General features: G+C 43.4%; 2 protein-coding genes across 3 annotated transcripts in view; both read right to left on the bottom strand.

The window, feature by feature from the left end:
* yjefn3 (YjeF N-terminal domain containing 3) overlaps nt 1–4,580 on the bottom strand; it is a 122,563-nt gene extending 117,983 nt beyond the window's left edge. The window contains exon 1 of the mRNA XM_078556356.1: nt 4,462–4,580. Within this exon, the coding sequence (XP_078412482.1) occupies nt 4,462–4,526 (65 nt within the window). The 5' untranslated portion in view covers nt 4,527–4,580. The remainder of the gene's footprint in view (nt 1–4,461) is intronic.
* An 8,231-nt stretch (nt 4,581–12,811) lies between these two features.
* Nucleotides 12,812–23,296, bottom strand: ndufa13 (NADH:ubiquinone oxidoreductase subunit A13). Of its 2 annotated transcripts, XM_078556122.1 has the most exons (5): nt 23,146–23,296; nt 19,298–19,376; nt 16,481–16,552; nt 14,332–14,401; nt 12,812–13,040 (listed from the first exon to the last, which is right to left on the bottom strand). In XM_078556122.1, exons 1-5 carry the CDS (start codon nt 23,237–23,239, stop codon nt 12,921–12,923), a joined length of 435 nt encoding a protein of 144 aa, XP_078412248.1. In that variant the 5' UTR covers nt 23,240–23,296; the 3' UTR covers nt 12,812–12,920. The 2 variants fall into 2 exon arrangements, with proteins under 2 accessions (XP_078412248.1, XP_078412249.1); XM_078556123.1 differs by lacking the exon at nt 16,481–16,552.
* Nucleotides 23,297–23,487: the final 191 nt, after the last annotated feature.

The following is a 23,487-nucleotide window of genomic DNA, read 5'->3' as shown; positions in this document are numbered from 1 at the left end:
TATTTGTGCAATAAATTTGAAAAATAACCTTTCTGCAACCTGCTGGTCATGATTCAAATGACACTAAAAATACCACAGACACAGCAGGGGTAAGGTGATGTAAAATGTGACACCAGATACCCTGTGACCACATCACTCTATTGCAATACAACAGGGTTGACATTTGCACATTGGACAATGAATGGAACTTTTTTTTAGATCTGTTGTTGGATAGTTGCCAACCTGAAGTCCTGGACAATCTGGAGTGAACCTTGTTCTGATCTTGGGGTGCAGAGAGCTGGTTTGTTATTGTGAGCCTGCCCCTGTTTCTGATTGTGGGGTTGTCCACATTTTATATTCCTCCCACCTTGCATTAAGTGTGCATCACAGAAACAGGCCATTCAGCCCAACTGGTCGATGCCAGTGTTTATGCTCCACATGAGCCTCCTCCCACCCTACTTGATATACTTCTGTTTCTTTATTTCTCAAGTGCTTTTCTAATTTATCCTGAAATGCAGTAAATCTGTTTTATTGGGGATTATTTAATAATCCTTCGAATGATTGAGTGTTGAACAGCTCCAGTTAGTTTGTAATGAAGGCACAAAGATCTTGGGACTTGAATGATTTCATCCCACAAAGTGTGGGAGATGAGAATGGAGCTGCTTTTGTACTGTTAAACATTGTGCGGATTAAATTCCATGAGTGGCATGTTCCAGTCTGGGCAGTGAGTTCAGGCAAGCTATCCAACTGTGGAAGAGCATCTTAGCAAAGCTGATAGTGCCTCCTATATATTAACATTGTGTGACCGGGATTACTGGATAGTGCTAAAGAACAGAAACCCTCGAAGATTCCTCCCCTTCACCCTTCACTCTAACCCACAGGGTTAGGACAATTGCTAGCCCTAGTGAGATCAGATGATTCTGCATTGACCCTGGATTTGGAATCTGGGTACTGCCTGATCTGTAAATTTCTCTGTGTTAATGGATTCTCAGCTGATTTTGCATTTTTTATAGAATACAATTATAGAACGGTTATGGTGCCAAAGGAGAGCACTCGGCCTTCATGTCAATGCTGGCTTTCTCCGAGGAATTTAGCTAGTCCTGCTTCCCGCCCTATTCCTGTCACTCTGTAAACTTTTCCTTCAAATTCTTATTCAATCCTCTTTTGAAAGCCATGATTGAATCTGTCTCCACCACACTCTCAGGCAGTGCATTCCAGATCCTAACCACTCGCTGCGTGACAAAGCTTTTCCTCATCTTGCCTTTTGTTCTTTTGACAATCACCTTACTTGGTGTCCTCTAGTTCTTAACTCTTCCACCAGTGGAAACAGTTACTATCTACTCAGTCCAGATCCCTCATGATGTTAAACACCTCTATCAAATCTCCTCCTAAGCTTCTCTTCTCCAAGGAGAACAGCCCCAGCTTCACTAACCTATCCATGCAACTGAAGTTCCTCATCCCTAGAACAATTCTTGTGAATCTTTCCTGCACCCTCTCCTTCAAATCCTTCCTAAAGTGTTGTATCTAGAATTGGAAACAATATTCCAGTTGAGGCCAAACCAGTATTTTATAACTAATTATTTTATAATTTTTACAATTTATATATTTTTTCCATTGGTAAAAATACTGTGGCTACAAGAGCAGGTCAGAGGCTGGGAATCCTGTAGAGAGTAACTCACCTCTTGACTCCCCAAAGCCTGTCCACCATCTACAAGGCACAGGAGTGTGATGGAATACTCTCCACTTGCCTGGATGAGTGCATCTCCAACAACACTCAAGAAGCTTGACACCATCCAGGACAAAGCAGCAACATTTGATTGGTACCCCTTCCACAAACATTCACTCCCTCCCGATGCACAGTGGCAGCAGTGTGTACCATCTACACTGTAGAAACTCACCAAGGCTCCTTAGACAACACCTTCCAAACCCATGACCACTACCATCTAGAAGGACAAGGGCAGCAGACACAAGGGAACACCACCACCTGGAAGTTCCCCTCCAAGACACTCACCATCCTGACTTGGAAATATATCGCTGTTCCTTCACTGTCACTGGGTCAAAATCCTGGAACTCCCTCCCTAATAGCACTGTGGGTGTACCTACACCACATGGACTGCAGCGGATCAAGAAGGAAGCTCACCACCACCACCTCAACGGCAATTAGGGATGGGCACTAAATTCTGGTCTAGCCAGCAATGCCCACATCCCATGTATGAACATTGAAAAAAAGTGTTTCAGAACTAGGAACACCCAGATCCTCTGCGCCCCTGCTAGGGTTTGCCTTTCCACTCTGCCAATGACCATATTTGGAGAGAAGTTTGTTGCATTGGATATTTGGCCATGGCAGGCAGCACAATCATGTGCTGACTCGATAATGAGGCACATGTTCACACTTGGATAGAGGTCAAACACAGGACCCTGCCCAATTGCTTTTTGCCATTCTGGGCACAAGGTACTGAGGTTAATGGTAACCACAGGGTACTGAGGTTAATGGTAACCACAGGGTACTGAGGTTAACTGTAACCTCCATCTCCACTTGAGATCTTTCACCTCAGTACAGTATACAAGATAGGAACAAGAAGAGGCCATTCAGCCCCTCCAGGCTGTTCTGCCCACCATTCACTCAGATCATGAGTGACATTTATCTCAACTCCATTCACCATCTTTACTCCATATACCTTGATGCCTTACCCAACAAAAATCCATCAACCTCAATCTTAAACATTCCAGTTGATCCCCCCAGCATCCGCAAGCTTTTTGGGGGAGAGAGTTCCATATTTCCACCACCCACTGTGTGAAGGAGTGCTTCCTGACATCACCCCTGAACGGCCTGGCTCTAAATTTAAGGTTCTGCCCCATTGTTCTGGACTCTCCCCCTACCCCGCTGGAGGTAATAGTTTCTCTCTATTGATCCTATTGTATCCTTTTAACATTTTAAAGACTTTGATCAGATCACCATCCAACCTTCTAAATTCAAAGGTATACAAGTCTAGTCTGTGCAACCTGTCTTCATAATTTAACCCTTTTATCCCCAGCATCATTCTGATGAATCTACATGCAGAGTCTTTGAATATCTTTGAGACAGAGGTAGATAGATTCTTAATAAACAAGGAGTAGAAGGTTACTGGAGGTAGGGCAGGAGGTTACAATCAAATCAGCCATGATCTTATTGATCGGCGGAGCAGCCTCGAGGGGCCGTGGCCTACTCCTGCTCCTAATTCATATGTTTGTATGCTCGTACCCCCTCCAAGACCAATATATCGTTCATGAAGTGCTGTGCCCAGAACTGACAGAACCCAGCAGCTTGCTGGTCTGTTTGATGAGCTGCTATCAGCCTGTGACACTTATACACAGGGAGTGACAAGGGAGTTTAGGGCACAGTAATGGGATCAATCCTCTCATGCCACTCTTCTAGCAGGAAGCCTCGTTCAGCGGGAGGTTAGATCTGGGTTTTGGGCTACGAAATGGTGCACCATTCCTTTTCTACCCCATGCCCCTATCAGTGAGGCTCCCCGATGAGCACTGCAGAGGAGGACATCTGTGGACAACCCCAAGAAGCGCCATTCGGCATCAGTGCGGTTAAACCCACCAAGTTCCATTCCCTCCGTGGATCTTCCCTAAGTAATGAGCATGGCCTCCAGACTGATTGTCCCCATGCATGGCATTCCGAAGTCACCCGTAACACGCTAACAGTCAAATATATAATGGGAGTTAAAGGTCACTGAGGGTGTTTTACAAACAATTTGAGCTTCGTGTAAATATTCTTCCACATTGGAGATGCCACACCCCACCACCTCCATATCATTCAATCGCTTGAACTCAATCTCACAGGTAGTGCTGATTGTCTTTGGCACAGGCTAAAAACCACCAGCCTAACAATGCTGATTTATTCCCTCGCATACCCAACCCAGCCTCCCATGAACAAGCCTGGTTTAAAACAAATACTCTGGGTGTTTCCTGCAATAGTTGGGGGTACAAGACAGCATCATGAGGGGCTGGGGTTCGGACTCACCTCTCCATGTCTGCCTTTCCCCACCCAACACGCCCCAAAACAATCTGAATTAATCACCGGGATCCTCAATATGTTTTATAATAATAAATTCTAGTGAGCATGACTTTTTATTTTGCATGCACCTGCTGTGCTGAAAAATAAAATTTAAAAGTTCATTACACACTCTTTGTTTTGCTGGGTGAGTGTGTGTTTATTTGTCATTTGATCATCTCATTAAAGATTCCCGTCCACAATCACCAGCTCCCTCCCTTCAGTCTTGGTATGTCAGGAGCCGAATTAGATTTGAACCTGGAGCAGGGGAGCACTTAAGACTCAGTCATCCCAGGTAGCTCGTTCAGATAGCTCTGAACCCTTTGCAATGATGCAGATCAAATACCACAGAGCGTACAACCTTTGAGGAGTCAATAAATCTCTATTCAGTCATCAAGAAAGGGCTGTCATCCACACACTTATCACAGACTCCTGCTTACCTGAGGAATTTGACAGGTTCAGTTGTTGCTGTCTGCTGTACAACACCGTGGTTTGTGTTGGCCATATCTTCGTGCAGTTGTCACTGTTCTTGTGTGGGGAGATGGGAAGGATCTGCTGGGTCCTGATGCTGAGGCTGTGAGGCTGTGAGCTGCTGCCAGACTCTGTGCCTGCAGTGATAGTGATTTGTCATTCAGCACCCTAGCTCATTGGCTAGCAGATCAGCCAATCAGAAGCATACTGCCTTCAACAGACAGGAAGGAGATTGGCCTGAAGCATAAGCATATCAGGATAGGCCAATGCATATGTATGTGCATGTATATGAGTGTATATGTGTGTGTGTGAGTATATGAGTGGATGTGTGTACATATGAATGGGTATGTGCGTGTGTGTGTATGTATATGTGTGTGTGTATGTATATGAGTGGATATGTGCATATATGTGTGTGTATGAGTGGATATATGCATGTATGTGTGTGTGTGTATGTCTATGAGGGGATATGTGCATGTATGTAAGTGTGTGTATATATGAGTGTATATGTGCGTGTGTGTGTATATGAGTGGATATATATGTGTGTGTATGTGTGTGTTTGTGTGTATATATGAGTGGGATATGTGCGTGTGCGTGTGTATATGAGTGTGAGTGTGTGTGTGCATGTATATGAGTGGATATGTGCATGTATGCCTGTGTGTCCATCTGAGGGGGTATGTGAGTGTGTGTGTGTATGATTGTACATGTGTGTATATGAGCATGTGTGTCAGTGTATATGAATGGATGTATGCATGTATGTGACTGTGTGTGTGTGTGTGTGTATGAGTGGACATTTGCACGTTTGGGTTGAAATGTGGATGTGAGAGTATGTGTGTGTGGCTTTGTGTGTTTGACCATGTGAGTATGTGTGAGTGTTTGTGTGTGCTTGTGTGTGTGTATGTGTTTGTGAGTGTCGGTGTGACCATTTTTGTGTATGTGTGTGAGGTCCCTGATTAAATTAATAGCTAGGACCGTGTGAAGTGTCTCTGAGAGATCGGAGATCTGCCATTCTAAACTAAGAGCCATTTGGCACACCAAGATGAAGGGCTAAGATCAGAATGCAGGATGCTGCCAAGCCTAAGAAACAAATTGGAACGTGAATGAGGCAGCTAAGGAATTAGTGATTCATTGATGCCAAGCTTGGATTTTAAAATCTTGTAGATTCTGGGTGAGGGAAGAGTGGGGGAGCAGAGGGTCTCTGTGCTCTTTTGAAGGAGTAAATTAGAGGAGACGACAGAGCCAAATCACCATTTTTACAATGAAAAGGGAGGATGAAGAATGTGTGAGAGGAAGATAGGGGTTGCCAACTCTCCAGAATTGCCCTGGGGTCTCCAGGAAATTAAATCTGGAGATGTTACATTCTCCAAATGTAGATCTCCAGGATACTGCTGCCCAGGACAAAAATCATAAGCATTGTTAAAAATGTATTTTTTCCATTTACTGTTAGTTACAAAAATATTAGGGAAAGATAAAAAGAAGAATGTTTGACTGAATGGGGGCATTGTATGGAAGATGAAATCTTCAGGAATATATCTGACCAATGTTGGCAACCTAACAGATGGGACAGGGAGAATATTTTGCTGAGGAGGATGAGACACAGGAGCCTGAGAAGAGTGTAAATGAAATATCGAAGGAGGGACACTCATTCACTTCACTTCATTCACATGGCTTTCACTTCACTCAAATCGATTTGAAGTTTACAGAATGCTTATGAAACATGTAAGAGTGTGCTTTGTGAATCAATTTATTGTGTTCGCATCTTTCTATTACCCCATTTCCTCCCTTCCAAATCCTGAAGATGCAGGTGCACAGGGGCTACTGCCTTATCCCCAGACCTCAGGCAAGTGATCATTCCTCACTACTAAGAGTAAACAATGAGTGTTGGCAAGATATTTGTCCTTGTGAAGCATCACTAGCTGACTTCAATGTAACCCACAGCTCATCAAGAAGCCAGAATTGGAGGAGTGCAGTTAATTCAGGGGGTTGCAGGAGATTAGAGATGGAGAGGGATTTGGAAACAAGCTTGTTACACTGAGAGCAAATGTAGGTCAGTGAACACAGCAGATGATGCATGAACAAGACTTTATGCGAGTTAGGATACAGGCAGCAGAATTTTGCAGAAGCTCAAATTTATGGACTTAGACCTGGGACGTTCCTGCTGTACCTACCCTAGGAGTGTTTGATGTGGACAGTGTAGAGGGAGCTTTACTCTGCATCTAACCCCATGCTGTACCTGTCCTGGGAGTGTTTGATGGGGACAGTGTAGAGGGAGATTTACTCTGCATCTAACTCCGTGCTGTCCCTGTCCTGGGAGTATTTGATGGGGAGTGTAGAGGGAGCTTTACTCTGTATCTAACCCCGTGCTGTACCTGCCCTGGGAGTATTTGATGGGGACAGTGTAGAGGGAGCTTTACTCAGTACCTAACCCGTGCTGTACCTATCCTGGGAGTTTTTGATGGGACAGTGTAGAGGGAGCTTTGCTCTGTATCTAACTCCATGCTGTACCTGCCCTGGGAGTGTTTGATGGGACAATGTAGATTTACTCTGTATGTAACCCTGGGGTGTACCTGCTCTAGGAGTGTTTGATGGGGACAGTGTAGAGGGAACATTACTCTGTATTTAACCCTGTGCTGTATCTGTCCTGGGAGTGAGATTTCCAATTTGTTTTGGAGTCAGGAACTTTGGCCAATTAGATTGTGAATGGCTGACACAAATTTCACTGAAGTGATTCGAACGTTGTCACTCTGCCCTGGATTTAAACTGATGGGAAAGGTCAGCACCCAATCCTAGCCCACCAGACAGGCTCCTACCTTTCCTATTGTTATAGCCAGACATGTTGGCAGGATTGTCCAATGTTCAGACCCTGTTATTCACCTAAATCTGCTTCACTAATTGTGACATTGGCTGTCTTCACTTGCGTAGCAAATCATGTGGCTAAAATTAAAATTAACTGGCCTAAGATTTCTGTTATGAGACACACCCCTTCAGGCTCTCTGTCATAGGCCTCATGTTCCATCACCCATGTAGTACTCTCACCCAGAGTCAGAAGGTCATTGAAACATAGAAGGAACCCATTTGCCTGTACTGGCCAAAGAAATGCCATAGAGCCTAACCCCACTTTCCAGTTCTTGGTCCCTCTAGGTTACATCGCTTCAAGTGCATATCACAGAACATTTTAAATGCGATGAGGCTTTCGGCCTCTAGCACTCTTTCGGATAGTGATCCAGATCCCAACCACCCTCTGGGTGAAAAGATTACTCCTCAACCCCCTTCCAATCCTTCTATCAATTACTTTAAATTTATGTCCCCTTGTTATTAAACTCTGCTAAGGGAAATAAGGTATTTCTATACACTTTACCTGATTTTAGACACCTTGATTAAGTCTCCTCTCGGTTTCTTCTATTACAAAGAAAACAACCCCAGCCTATCCAATCTTTCCTCATGCTAAAATTGTCCATTCCTGGCAACATCCTTGTAAATCTCCTCTATACCTTCTCTAGTGCGATCACATCCTTCCTGTAACGTGGTGACCAGAACAGTATGCAGTACTCTAGCTGTGGTCTAACTAGTGTTTTATACTGTTCTAAGATAACCTCTTTGCTTTTATATTCTGTGCCTCAGCTAATAAGGGAAAATATCCCATATGCCTTCTTAACTACCTTATCTATCTGTGCTGCTACCTTCAGGATTTGTGAGCATACACTCCAAGGTCCTTCAGTTCCTCTACGTTTAACAGTATCCAACCATTTGTTGTATATTCTCTTGCCTTGTTTGTCTTCCCCAAAAGCATTACCTCACATTTGTCTGCATTGAATTCCATTTGGAACGTGGGCGTTGCTAGCGAGGCCAGCATTTATTGCCCATCCCTAATTGCCCTTGAGAAGGTGGTGGTGAGCTGCCTTCTTGAACCGCTGCAGTACATGTGGTGTAGGTACACCCACAGTGCTGTTAGGGAGGGAGTTCCAGGATTTTGACCCAGCAACAGTGAAGGAACAGTGATATATTTCCAAGTCAGGATGGTGACTTGGAGGGGAACTTCCAGGTGGTGATGTTCCCATCTATCTGCTGCCCTTGTCCTTCTAGATGGTAATGGTAGCGGGTTTGGAAGGTGCTGTCTAAAGAGCCTTGGTGAGTTTCTGCAGTGCATCTTGTAGATGGTACACACTGCTGCTACTGTGTGTCAGTGGTGGAGGGAGTGAACATTCATAGATGGGGTCCCAATCAAGCAGGCTGCTTTGTCCTGGATGCTGTCGAGCTTCTAGAGTGTTTTTGGAGCTGCACTTATCCAAGTAAGTGGAGAGTGCTCCATCACATTCCTGACTTGTGCCTTGTAGATGGTGGACAGGCTTTGGGGAGTCAGGAGGTGAGTTACTCGTCACAGGATTCCTAGCCTCTGACCTGCTTTTGTAGCCACAGTATTTATATGGTTAGTCCAGTTCAGTTTCTGGTCAATGGTAACCCCCCCAGAATGTTGATAGTGGGGGATTCAGCAATGGTAATGCCATTGAACATGAAGGGGCAATGGTCAGATTCTCTCTTGTTGGAGATGGTCATTGCTTGGCACGAATGTTACTTGCTACTTGTCAGCCCAAGCTTGGATATTGTCCAGATCTTGCTACATTTGGACATGGTCTGCTTCAGTATCTGAGGAGTCGTGAATGGTGCTGAACATTGTGCAGTCATCAGCCTTATGTTGGAAGGAAGGTCACTGTTGAAGCAGCTACAGATGGTTGGACATAGGATATTTATCCCCTAATTGTCATAACAAAACAGATTATCTGGTCGTTATCACTTTGCTGTTCATGAACTCTTCAGTTCTAATAAAAAAATCAGACATGAAACGTTAACTGTTTCTCTTTCCTCAGATGCTACCAGACCTGAGTACTTCCAGCATCTTCTAACTTTTAAGTTTTTCTTTCTGTCCCTTACCTAGCAGTGTTTCGATAGATAGTTTAATCTCTGCTTATAGGATTTAAACAATGCAATTCTGGAGATGTAGGGCCTTTAATTAGAATGCAGTTTAGTAGCAGTCCTTGTACAACAGCTATCAACAAAACATTGAGCAGCAAATTGGATTGAAGGTGAGAAATGGAAGGTATATACTGACCTCTCATGGAGAAGAAAGGTATAACTTGCATAATGCAATGATGGGCATGAATTTCAGAAAGATTTGCTTTTATATCATGCCTACTCACATCTCAGAAACATCTTTCAAGGTGTTTCACATAAAATTAGTTGCTTTCAAATGCAGTGACTGTTATGTTAGTAAATGCAGTAGCCACTTCACACACAAGATCCCATAAACAGTAATGAGATGAAGACCTAATTAATTTATGTTGAAGGAATGTTTGTCCAGACACTAGGAGAACTCTGCTCTTCTTGGAAAAGTTGCACGGGCTCTAAGACAGTGGTTTTCATAACACTTTTGGAAGAACACCTTGTAAATACTGACACACTCCTCGGTACTCCTTGTAAATGGTTTCATGCTCCCAGGTAGCCCCCTTGCATATACTGACAAACTCCCCTGAAAATGCTGGCACACTCCTGGGGACCTACAATTTACATAATATAAGAACTAGGAGCAGGAGAAGGCAATTCAGCCCCTCAAGCCTGCGCTGCCATTCAATACGATTGTGGCTGATCTCATTTCGGCCCCAACTCCAATTTCCCGCCCTCTCCCCGTAACCTTTCAACACGTTATTAATTAAAAATCTGTCCAACTCCTCCTTAAAATTATTCAGCCTCCCGGCATCGACTGCACTCTGAGGTAGTGAATTCCACAGATTCACGACCCTTTGAGAAAAGCAATTCCTCCTCATCTCTGATTTAAATCTGCCACCCCTTAGCCTAAAACTATGGCCTCTTGTTCTAGAATGCCCCACAAGGGCAAACATCTGCTCCACGTCTACTTTGTCTATCCTCTTTAGCATCTTATATACCTCAATTAGATCTCCTCTCATCCTTCTAAGCTCCAGCGAGTATAAGCCTAAACTGCTCAATCTCTCCTCATAAGACAAGCCCCACATCTCTGGAATCAATCTAGTGAACCTCCTCTGAACCGCCTCCAATGCAACAAAAGACAACTGTTTCTCTGAAGAAACTCTCATACAGGAATCTTATCACCACCAAGAATCTCATTTGTCCTAGTTTGAACTACAAGCTAAGTTGCCAAAAGAGTCCCTCGAGTAAATGGATGCAAGCTGCGACACTGAAACGTTGCATTGAAGTGTCGGCCTACATTAGGACTTTAATCCCTTAAGCGAGTCTGAAAACTGGTAGCTTTCTGAGCTGGGACAAGAGTGCGACCAGCTGAAGTAAGTTGATAAGCACATTTAAAACCTGATGACACAATCACTATTCACAACACTGAGTGGTGAGTAACTCGCTGTCAATCACAAGAGGCAAAAAAAGCAAATTGCTGGAACAGAGCTAAACAGCATCTAACAGAAGAGGGCTCAGGATTCCCAGGTGTGACTGCACAGAGCGTCGTAGCCAACATGGAACATCTTTGCAATGCTTAATGTGTTGTACATTTCCAGTATTTTCTGTACAGGTTACAATAATGTGGATAAGTGACAGATTAATAACTCGAGGTCGGAACAATAAACTAGAGAACAGGAGCTCAAATTCTGCCAGGGCGATTTGAGAATTTAATATCTAAATATTTCAAAAGGTAATTCTTTCCCAAAGGTCCAGTGCAAGTGTTGACATCCTTCTGGATAATCTGCCCTAATTTTGATTTTCAATAGTTTGATCCTGTATCCCCTTCTCCTGAAGTCAATGTTAAAGAAGCGGTCCAAACTTACCACACCTACTACTCCACTTTGAAAAGCCCAAATTTCTCCACTAATTCCTCTCACCTCAGTCTGTCAGGTTATTTGGGATGAATCTCTAACCTTATTCCAGAATTGCCTCTGAATTCGAAAGACTCGGGGGCCAGAGCCGGGCGCGGGGCTCGGGGGCCAGAGCCGGGCGCGGGGCTCGGGGTGTGGTCTGACCAGATTTCTGTTCTGCACTGACCATCAATTAATGAGTGCCTAACCTGCTGAATTTCCTTGATGTCAATTTTATTCTTTGTTATTTTAACACCATGTGTGTGCTTAAGATTTGTCCCAACTAATTTCTATCAACCATCAGTTCCCTTCACTGATGCATTTCATCCAATTCATTTTGAAGATTCTGAGCTGCCTCCTGACAAATGAAGAGGAGAAACAGAAACCCATGCTCTGAGGGCTACATTTTCACAGTATATAAATCATACTCTTGCTTCAGTTGATTTTTTTTTAAAAAGTCCTCCACAGGGTCCCGAGGAACTTTGAGACAGAGATGAAGTTCTCAGTTCAGTATTTACTGCTGGAGATCAGTTTGACAAAGGATTCCTTTCAGAACTAACTCCACTTGCAGTTCCTACATGCAGTCCTGGTACAACCACAGTGACAGGGTCAGTACATGGGATGAAGTCTACTACAGAATGGTGGATCCTGGCCATTTGCTGGTTTCTGCAAAAAAGTCTTTGGAGGTTATATAGCTGAGGGACAAATTACATAGAATATACAATACTGAAACAGGCCATTCGGCCCAGCTAGGATGTGCTGATGTTAATACTCTAAGTCTCTTTCCATTACATCTGCCTCATCTCAACCTTTCAGTAAATCTCTCTATTCCCTTTTTTCCCCCCATACACTCACCTAGTCTCTTTTTGAAAGCATCCAAGCTATTTGCCTCAACCTCCTCCTGTGGAGGAGTGTTCAACATTCTAACCTCCCTGAAAAATTTTTCGATTTATCAATAGAATTTATTAGTAACTATTTTGTATTTATGGCCCCTGATTTGGATTCTCCCACAGGTGGAAACATCTCCACATCGACCCCGTCCAACCCATTCATAATTCTTAAAGACCTCCATCAAGTGTGCTTGAAGTCTTCCCTTGTCTAATCCATCTTTCGGATGAGACATTAAGCCAAAGTCCTGTCTGACATGGACATAAAAGATTCAACAACTCCAAGAAAGGCAGAGGGAATTTACCCCGGTATCCTGGCCAATAATTATCCCTCAATCAACATCACCAGAATACAGATTAACTGGTCATTCTCACATTACTAATTGTGGGAGTTTGTGCACACAATTTGGCTGCCACATTTCCTGTATTTCATCCATGACTACATTTCAAAAAAGTACTTCGTTGACTGTAAAATACTTTGGGGCTTCCTGATGTGATAAAAAGCACAACCTCTCTTTCTTTCTTTTTACACAGATTAAACCAATTTCTTAATATAATGCAAAATGAACACAGGAAAAAAAAAACAAAAACAGCTTCCAAAATACATACATAAGGTTTATTAACAATACCACACTTGGAACAAGAGTTCTTGCGAAGATGATCTTTAGGGAGCCAAAGGTCTGATCCTTGCTCAAAGTCCTCACACGGCATTCACACATACCACTGGAATCCGATTTTTGCTCGGAGATATTCCTCCTTAGGTCGTAGGTTAAACAGCTCCTCCACCGAGGGTGTGGACCAGCGATCAGAGTTGTAAACACTCTCACCAACCTGCAACAGAAGATACAGCCACAGTGTTACTTACATCAAAATAAAACTCCCCGCACCCCACCCTTACTTCAATCAAACTAAGTATATAGCTGCCTTGGAGGGAGTGCAGCAGAGATCCACCAGAACGGTACATCAAGGGTTAAATTATGAAGACAGCTTGAATGAATCAGGCTTGTATTCCCTGGAGTTTAGAAGGTTGACAGACAGTCTAATCGAGGTACTTAAAATGTTCATAGGATTTGATAGGGAGAAAGTGTTTCCACCAGTGCAAATAGTTAAGAACAAGGAGACACAATCTTAAAATAAGGCTGATCAGGAGCAAAGTCAGGCCAACTTCTTGGCTAGTATCAAGGAACATAAAGAAAGTATGAGTAAATTGAATTGAGATACTGATCAGCCATGATCTAACTGAACGATGGACAGGCCCAAGGGGCTGAATGGCCTCATTCCAGTTGCAATGATACTCATGTTCGGTACTTCCACTACTTCAAGCAAAGATGTGAAAAACCACCAGCCTGCTTCAACTACCTTCTGCAGCCCTAACCTTAGAAGATTGTCCTGTACTTCATTTCCCATTCTTAGATCATCCTACATTACCAATTACCTTAGGACTGTCAGTCCACAATCTTTGGAATGGGTTGAAAGTCACAAGGCTAACTGCATGCGACTGTTATGATCAATACACAGAGGATGTTTTCACTGCATCAATCTGGGCTGGTTTTAAACCCAAGTCCCAGAACTAACATCAAGCACCTAACTTGTTACCCCATTCGAGTCAGGAATGTGATAAAATACTCTCCCCTTGGGGTTGCACTCACTCAAGAAGCTTAACATCCAGGCCAAAACAGCCCACCTGATGGGCACCCCATCCACCACCTTAAGCATTCACTCCCTCAACCACCAATGCACAGTGGAAAGTGTGTAACATCAACAAGATGCAACTTGTTGAGATTCCTTCAATAGCATCTTCCAAACCCGCGACCTCTACCGCCTAGAACTAGGGCAGCAGATGCATGGGAATACCTTCACCTCCAAATTCAGCTCCAAATCATGCCGTTTCTTCAGTCACTGTGTCAAAATCTTGGAACCCCCTCCCTAGCAGCACTGTGGATGTACCTACACCAGATGGACTGCAGCAGCTCACCATCACCTTCTCAAGAGCAACTGGGGGATGGGCAATAAATGTTGGCCTTGCGAATGACACCCATATCCCATGAACAAATAAAAAAATAGCTCCACCTTATTGTTTTCTCATTACAAAGAAACGCAAAAGGAAATGAGCCCTATTTACCTTCCAGCCTGGAACATCCTTCATAATTTTAGCCTCTTCCTCAAGATTCTCCCTTAATAGGCGCAGAGTCCTTAAAATAAAATAGTGACAAAGACTCAGAAATGAAAAGCAAAGCAGAAGAACAGAATGACAAATTTCAACACGTTTTTTTTATTCATAGAGACATAAAAACATTTGCAGTCAAATTAGTATCTTCGTTGCTACAGTATTTCTTTAAATACAGGATTTCTAGATATTCTTTCACCTAAGGCTTTAACAGAATCAAAACTTCTCATTCTAGAAAAAGCAACATAAAGTTGTCCGTTTGTAAAAAAAACAGGCCGAAGAGCATAAATATAAACTGTGTGTCTGGCCTTGTGATCTATTTATAGTCAGAGAAAGTGAAAATCTAATTGGAAACTGTTTCCTCATTATTCGAGGAATAAAACAATACATGGACTGCAGCGGTTCAAGAAGGCAGCTCGCCACCACCTCCTCAAGGGCAATTAGGGATGGCAATAAATGCCAGCCTAGCCAGCGACACCCACGTCCCGTAAATGAATTTTTAAAAAACCATTAACCTCTCCCATGTTATCCCATCCAATTCTCCCTGGTCATTGCCATGCTTCCCATTAATCCCATCACATCCCTCACAGAAACAATCTCTCCAGCCAGTGTAACTCTGTTGGTGGGCTCCCATTACTTTCTTACCTGGAAAAACTCAGCAGGTCTGGCAGCATCGGCGGAGAAGAAATCAGTCAACGTTTCGAGCCTTCATGGCCCTTCGGCAGAACTGAAGCATAGTTAGAAGAAGGGAGAAATATAAACTGGTTTAAGGTGGGTGGGGGAGGGGGGGGGGGGGGGGGCAATCTCCACAATCACCACACCCTCAATGTCTCTCTTCCACCCACCACCCCCCACCCCCCGCCCCCACCCACCTTAAACCAGTTTATATTTCTCCCTTCTTCTAACTATGCTTCAGTTCTGCCGAAGGGCCATGAAGGCTCGAAACGTTGACTGATTTCTTCTTCGCCGACGCTGCCAGACCTGCTGAGTTTTTCCAGGTAATTCTGTTTTTGTTTTGGATTTCCAGCATCCGCAGTAGCTTTTAGCTTTTTGTTTTTACCCATTACTTTCTGCTGTTTTTGTTCTCCGTCAACACCTTTCCTCCACCCCTACACCACAGCCGCCACCATGGAAGCTGCAAGTGCATCACATGCTCCAGTCTCTGCCTGCCCCACATGCACCAGCCACCACACCAGCCATGCCACTTAAACTGACCAATCAAAACAGTCCGGGCAGGCAAAAACAAGTGTTATTATAGATTCTACTCATTGGTACTACTGCATTCATCTGCGGGTGTAGATATGGAAGAGTAAGGCCATTCAGCCCTCTTGTGGGGGGAAACCCTAGAAGTTCATAGCTCAGAAGGAAGCCATTTCGCCCATCATATCTGTGCCACCACTTTTCTAGGTCAAATCAAAACTGATCCGCTCTCTCCCCACACTTTGTCTGTTTTAAACATTCATCCACTTTTCCCTTAAAAAGTGCATTGGTCTCTGCCTCAACCACTTCTTCTGGTGAAGTTTTCCAGACTACTAAACAATCCTCTGTGGAACTGAACTTATTCTAGCCCACCTCCTCACTCAGTAACAATTAAAGCTAACATGACTGCTCATTAATCAGATCATTCGAGAAGCAGGGCTTTGAGCAGCTAGGTTACTGTGCGCATGCAGAGACTGTCCCACAGTTCCTCATCCTACATCTATCGGGAAGCCTGCTGCTGGAAACGAGACTAAAACGTCCAGTGGGAACAACCTTTAAAAACTTTACTGAGGCCATAGCCTCCCATTGCATTGCTTACTGTATCACACAATCTGGCATTTCTTAGAAATTATACCATAGCTGTAAATGTCACTTTGTCAAGTAGTGCACATTTTATAGACTTTTAATATAAAACGCTTGGCGATTTTGAGCTGCAACGTACAACTGACAAGCCAAGATCTCCAAAACAACAACAAATTGACTCTTACTGATCTGAATTCGTGTTTACTTAATAATTAGACTCTAACTGACCCAAGCCTGTGTTTACTTAACACTAATTAGACTTTGTGGCTCTAAAGGGATCCATCTCCACACAAACACATTTTGCGACTCCTCTCTAACTTGCCTCCTATCCTGTTCAGCATGCAGTAGAGGTAGCAATGCTACACGGGCTTCCAAGTCTTCAATTTGTAGACGCCTGGGAAAAAAAAATACAAAACAGGAAATGTGACCAAAGATGAACGCAGGAGAAAGATTTGTAAAACCTGAAATTAAAACTGGTTAATGAAAACAAAGTCATTCATCATCGTGGAAAAAACACAAAATTAGGTCTTAAGATGCAGCTATCACCATGGGAATGACATGGCAAGAAAACGAAGCAAGAATTTGCATTTCTAAAGCATCTTGCACAACCTCAGGATGTCCCAAGGTGTTTTTACAGCAAATGAAGTACTTTTGAAGTGAAGTCATTGTTGTAATGTAGGAAACAAGGCAGCCAATTTGCACACAGCAAGATCGCACAAAGAACAATGTCAGCATGCTCAGATAATCTGTTGGCCTTTATTGCAAGGGGTTTGGAGTATAAGAATAACAAAATTTTGCTGCAATTGTACAGGGTTCTGGAGTACTACATGCAGTTTTGGTCTCCACATTTAAGAATGAATATACTTGTAGTGCAGACGGTAGTGAAGGTTCACTAAATTGGTCCCTGGGGTGAGGGGGCCATCCTATGATGAGAGGCTGAGTAAATTGGGCCTATATTCCCTGGAGCTTAGCTCATTGAAACCTACAAAATTCTTAAGGGGCTTGATAGTGTAGATGCTGAGAGAGTGCTGAATGGCCTTACTCCTCCATGGGAGTCAGGGGATCTAAAACAAGGAGGAACAGGATAAGGGGCTGATCATTTAGGACTGAGATGAGGAGAAATTACTTCACTTAAAGGGTTGTGAATCTTTGGAATTCTCTACCCCAAAGAGTCGTGGATACTCCATTGTCGAATACATTCAAGGCTGGGATAGACAGGTTTGTCTCAAGGAATTAAGGGATATGGGGAGTAGACAGGAAAGTAGACTTGAAACCCAAAATCAGCCATGTACATATTGAATTGTGATCTGTCGAGCCTGCTCTATAGAGTTTGCTCCTGATTCTATTTCTTGTGTTCACCGTCATCTGTCATGCGCCATCCTCACACATTCACTGCAGCTCGTCTGCAACCGTTCCGTGAGGTCCATCATCCAACTACGCCTAGGTCCTCCCTTCCTTCTGCTGTCCTCCACTGAAGCTACTGAACTCTAAAATCATTTAACAGAGAATTGGATAAGTAATTATAAAGGAAAAATATAAAAGGAAACAAAGGAAGGGAAATGGGATACTTATAGCTGGCTGTTGAAGAGCCAGCACGGGCAAGATGGGCCAAATGGCCTCCTCCTGTGCTGTAATTTCCAGAAGTCTATGCTGGTTGAGGGATAAATATTGGCCAGGACACTGGGGAAAATCCCTTGCTCGTCTTTGAAATAATACTGTCCAATCTTTTACATTAACCAAATTTAACGTCTCATCCGTGGAACAGATCTTCGAGTTGCTAACTGTATAATCTAGCAACTCTGATCAATCTGATAGAAATAGCACCCCGCTACAGAATGGACACAAATATAAATGGAGAAGGTGGAGCAGAGAGTCACTATAAATGAAAGATTATGGTTATGAAGAGATTAAAAGTTAGGGCTTTTCTTTCCACTAGAGTTGATGAGGTCTTCAAGGTTACAAAAGATTTCAACAAGGTAAATAATCCCAGTCTGTTCCCCTGATCAGTGAGACAGTAATATGGGCACAAATGGTAGGATAATCGCAAAATCAATTAGGGGAGTTTTAGAATGTGGAATTCTCTGCTCAAACTGCTGTTGAAGTATAATCTATAATGTCTTTTTAAAAAGGAGAAAAATAAGCTGTTTGAAAAAGATGAATATTAAAAGGTTAGAGGTGATGAATAGAGTTTGATCACAGTAAATGACTCACATGGAGAAACCACCTGGAATATTCTATCATTTCCCAAATTGAAGGTTTGTCTTCAGACACCCACCAGAGGGCAGAATATCATTCACAAGCTGCCAATTCTGGATTTTTGACACCGGTTAGTGGATTTCATTGAATGGGCAGCACAGAGGCAGACCATTCTGTGCACATATACTTATGAACATACAAAATAGGAGCAGAAGTAGGCCATTTGGCCCCTCGAGCCTGCTCCACCATTCAATAAGATCATGGTTGATTTGTTTGTGTTTTGCACCCCACATTCCCATCTAACCGCACTCCCCCCGCAGAGAGTTCCAAAGTCACATAACCCTCAGAAAAAATTTCTCCTCATCTCTGTCCTAAAAGGGTGAACCCTAATTTTAAAACAGTGCACCTTAGTTCTGTACTCACCCACAAGAGGAAACATAATTTCCATGTCCACCTTGTCAATACCGTTCAGGGTCTTATATATTTTAATCAAGTCACTCTTCTAAACACACATTTTCCAGGAGAGGTCACCGGAGAGCTATCGAAAGTGTGAATTCATAGGACCTTACATTCAGAGACCATTCAGCCCATCGCGCCTTTGCCGCTCTTTGAAAGAGCTGTCCAATTAGACCCACCTCCCGACCCTCTATTTTCCACTACCACCTTGAAAAAACCTTTCCTTTTCATGTACTGGCAGGTTTTTTAATCCCTTGCCCAGAGACATTGACTGCAATCTGTGCCATGGCTGCGATCAACGAACAGCGCATACTATAAAAAAAATCAAAAGAGACGCTGTGAAGGCGTGGGAAGCTTTCAGAACACTTCTCCAAAACCAACAGTCAGGAGAAAAACAGAGCCAGGTTTTAACTTTTAAAATTAAAACAGGCAACTGTTTTAATTAAGCCAAGAATAAACTACCTCAGACACCAAGTGCACAACATACCTTCTCTCCCTGTTCCAACTGAACAGCCTCCAGTATCCAAAGAGTAAAACTCCGATTCCAAGCCCAAACATGCTGTAACCTATTGGGTACAAACACACAGATAGTGATTGCAATGTGACAGACAGAAAATACTAGAAATATCTGGCAGCATCCGCGGAGAGAAGCAGAGTGAATGTTTCAGGTTGATGAGCTTTCATCAGAACTAGAAAAAGTTTGAAATGTAACAGGTTTTACACAAGCAGAAAAGCAAAGAAAGGGGAGAAAGGACAAAAGGGAAGGTCTGTGATAGGGTGGGAAGCAGGAGAGGTTAAATGACAAAGGGGGTGATGGTGCAAGACAAAATGAGATGGCAATGGGATAATGAAAGAAACAAAAAGATGCAGCTAAAGGAGGTGTAAATAGAAATAGCAAGAACACCACCAACAAGCTGCCATCTGAAAAAAATAAGCGCAGTGATTAGGATCTGAACTCAATGCTGAGTTTGGAAAGCGATAAAGTTCCTAACTGAAAGATAAGGGGCTGTTCCTCAAGCTTACTTTGAGCTTCACTTTTTAAAAACTGAACTCAAATTTATGGTGAGATTTGAATTTAAATTTGCTGGATTATTAATTCAATTCTTGACTTTTTGTTGATCTCTCTAAGGTGAATAGGTCCTTCCTAGCCATTCTACCTAGGCTCTTCATAATTTTATGCATCACAATCAAATCTCCTCCCTCAGCCTCCTCTGTACCAATGAGCAACCCTAGCCTATCCAATCTTTTCTTATTGTTAAAATTCCCCATTCCTGGCAAAACTCTTGACACCTTTCCTAGTGCGATTACATCTTTCCTGTAATGTAATGGCCAGAACTGTACACAGTGCACTAGCTGTGGCCTAACTAGTGGTGTACACAGCAACAGCTTAGATTTGTATAGTGCCTTTGTTGCAATAAAACATACCAAGGTATTTCCCAGGCGTATTATAAAACAAAATATGACACCGAGTGACATAAGGAAATATTGGGTCAGATGACCAAAAGCTTGGTCAAAGAGGTAGGTTTTAAGGAGTGTCTTAAAGGGGAAAGCAGAGAGGTGTAGGGAGAGTCAGAGCTTAGGGCCTAAGCAACTGAAGGTACAGCGACCAATAGAGGAGCGATTAAAATTACAGGGCTGGAGAAGATTACAGAGAAAAGGAGGGGCAAGGGCATAGAGGGATCTGAAAACAAGGATGAGAATTTTAAAATCAAGGCTTGGCTTCCCGGGAGTCACTCTAGGTCAGCGAGCACTGGGTGACAGGAGAATGGGATTTGGTGTGAGTTAAGGCACAGGGAGCAGAGTTTTGGATGACCTCAAGTTTACGGAGAGTAGAATGTGGGAGACCAACCTGGAGTGCACTGGAATAGTCGAGTCTAGGGGTCATGAAGGCAGGATGAGGGTTTCAGCAGCAGATGGGCTGAGATGGGGGTGTGGGGGGAGCTGGGAATTGTTAGGGAGCTAGACATTGGTGTTTTTGGTGATGGTGCAAATACAAAGTTGGAAGCTCATTTCAGGGTCACGTATGGCTCCAAGGTTACGAACTGACTGGTTTAATCTCAGACTGTTGCCTGGGAAAGGGATGGAGCTCGGGAACAGATTTTGTTGTGGGAACCAAAGACAATGGCTTCATTCTTCCCAGTATATGACCAAAGGAAATTTCCGCTCATCCAGTACTGTAAGTTGGATAAGCAGTCTGATAATTTAGCAACAGTGGAGGAGTCGAGAGAGGTGGTGGTAAGGTAGAGCTGGGAGTTGTCAGTGTACATGTGAAAATTGGCGCTGTGCCTTCGGACTTGTCGTGAGGGGCAGCATGTAGACAAGAATAGGAGGGGCCAAGGATTGATCAGTGGGGACACCAGAGGTAACAGCACAGAAGCAGGAAGAGAAATCATTGCTGCTGATTCTCTGGCTATGATTAGACAGATAAAAATGGAATTAATTGAGAACAGTCCCACCCAGCTGGATGACAGTGGAGAGTGTTTTTAGGAGGATGGTGTAGTCAACCATGTCAAAATGCTGCAGACAGGTCGAAAAGGCTGAGGAGGGAAAGTTTACCTTTGTCACAGTCAAAAATGCTATTTTTGTACTGTGAAAGAGGTGGAAACCCGATTCAAATGTGGAATTCCGGGAAAGATGGGAACAGGTTCATGATGCTACAACATGTTCAGAGACTTTAGAAAGGAAAGGGAGCTCGGAGATGGGATGGCAAGGTCAAGGGTTGTTATTTGGAGGAGAGATGATGATGGTAGGTTTAAAGGTAAGAGGAACAACACCGGAAGAGAGAGAACTGTTTACATTGGCTAACATGCGGACAAGGAGAGGAAGTTGGGGTGATTAGCAATTTAGTAGGAATAAGATTGAGAGAACAGGGGGTGGCTCTCATGAACAAGATGAGGTCAGAGAGAGCAAAGAGGCAAAACGGGAAATAAATTAGAGAAAGATGTGAATTCAGGGCTAGGGCAAAGAACACACAAGAACGCAAGAAATAGGAGGCGAAGCAGTCCATGCAGCCCACTGAGCCAGCTCTGCCATTCAATAGGATTGTGCCCGATCTTGGGCTTCAAATCCACTTTCCCACCTGCTACCCATATCCCTCAATTCCGAGACACCGAAAATCTGTCTATCCCAGCCTTAAATGTATTCAATGATGGAGCATTCACAATTCTCTGGGGTGTTGAATTCCAAAGATTCACAACCCTTTGAGTGAAGAAATTTCCACTGATCAGTCCTAAAAGATCAACTCCTTATCCTGAAACTGTGCCACCGTATTTTAGATTCCCTGAAACAATCTGTGTCTACACTATCAAGCCCTCCTTCAGAATCTTGTATGTTTCAATGATTTCACCTTTCATTTTTCAAAACTCCAGAGAACATAGGCCCAATTTACTCAGTCTCTCATCATAGGGCAACACCTCAATCCCAGGGACCAATTTAGTGTACCTTCACTGTATTGCCTCCTTAAAAATGGAGAGCAAAACTATACACAGAGGTGGTCTCACCAAAGCCCTGTACAATTGAAACAAGACTACTTTATGCCTATACGTATCAAACATATGACTTAGAAGCAGGAGTAGGCCATTCAAGTCTGTTCCACCATTCAATAAGATCATGGCTGACCCGATTGTGGACTCAACTTCACCTTCCTGTCCGCCCCCCAACACTCATAATCCTGACTCCATTGTCTATCAAAAGTTCTATCTAACTCAGCCTTGAATAAATTCAATGACCCTGCCTCCATTGCTTTCTGGATAAGAAAATTCCACATACTAATGACCCTCAGAGAAAAAAAAATTGTCATCTCCATCTTGAAGGTGAGACCTCTTTTTTTAAACCATGTCCCCTAGTTCTAGTCTCTCCATAAGAGAGGAAACACCCTCCCCATGTCCACCCTATCAAGTCCCCTCAGGATCTTATATGTTTCATTCTTCTCAACTCCAATGGCTCAATAGGCCCAACCTGTTTAACCTTTCTTCATAAGACAAAACCCTTCATCACTGGAATGAATTGAGCAAACCTTCCTGGCGCTGCTTCTAACACAATTATATCCTTTTTCAAATAAGGAGAGCCTCAGACTGAGGTGCACATTAAAAAAAAAAGCAGTAGTATTAGAAGATATCATAGCATAACCTCCCTGCTCTTATACTGTACTCCAGGTCTCAACCTATAAAGGTAAGTATTCTGTATGCCTTTTTAATCATCCTGATCTCCCTGTCCTGCACCTTTAGGGATCTGTGGGCATTCAATCAAAGGTCCCTCTGTTCTCTACATTTTCCCCATTTGTCATGACAAAGTCAGGCTGATTTAACAGTTAAGATGCTTCTTTTTCCATCCTACCTGACAGACCCCTCCTGGGGAGGTTCCTCTTGTAATCCACAGGTCCATAACCCCCTGGAGGGGGCAAGTCCTGCTTCACCTTGATAGCCGCCATCTTCTTAGCTCAACTTCCGGCCCGGCTAACCGGAAGCCCCGCCCTCCCTCAGCTCTGATTGGCTCGCACTGCCAACAAGCTGTCAATCGGTTACCAGCTCGCTCTTAAAGCGGAGTCGCCCCAAGTTTATTCCTGTTTTTATTTGGCCCAATGATTCATGTTCCGTTTACAAACTATTGCATTTCATTTAACGCAGTATTTGTTTTTGCTTAAGTCTGTTATGGGAACCAGCAACCATTTTAGTTTAT

Source organism: Cetorhinus maximus, chromosome 13 (assembly GCF_964194155.1).
Source record: "Cetorhinus maximus chromosome 13, sCetMax3.hap1.1, whole genome shotgun sequence".
NCBI classification, from domain to species: Eukaryota; Metazoa; Chordata; class Chondrichthyes; order Lamniformes; family Cetorhinidae; genus Cetorhinus; species Cetorhinus maximus.
Note: the sequence above shows the minus strand (reverse complement) of the source record. Positions and strands in the feature narration are given on the sequence as shown.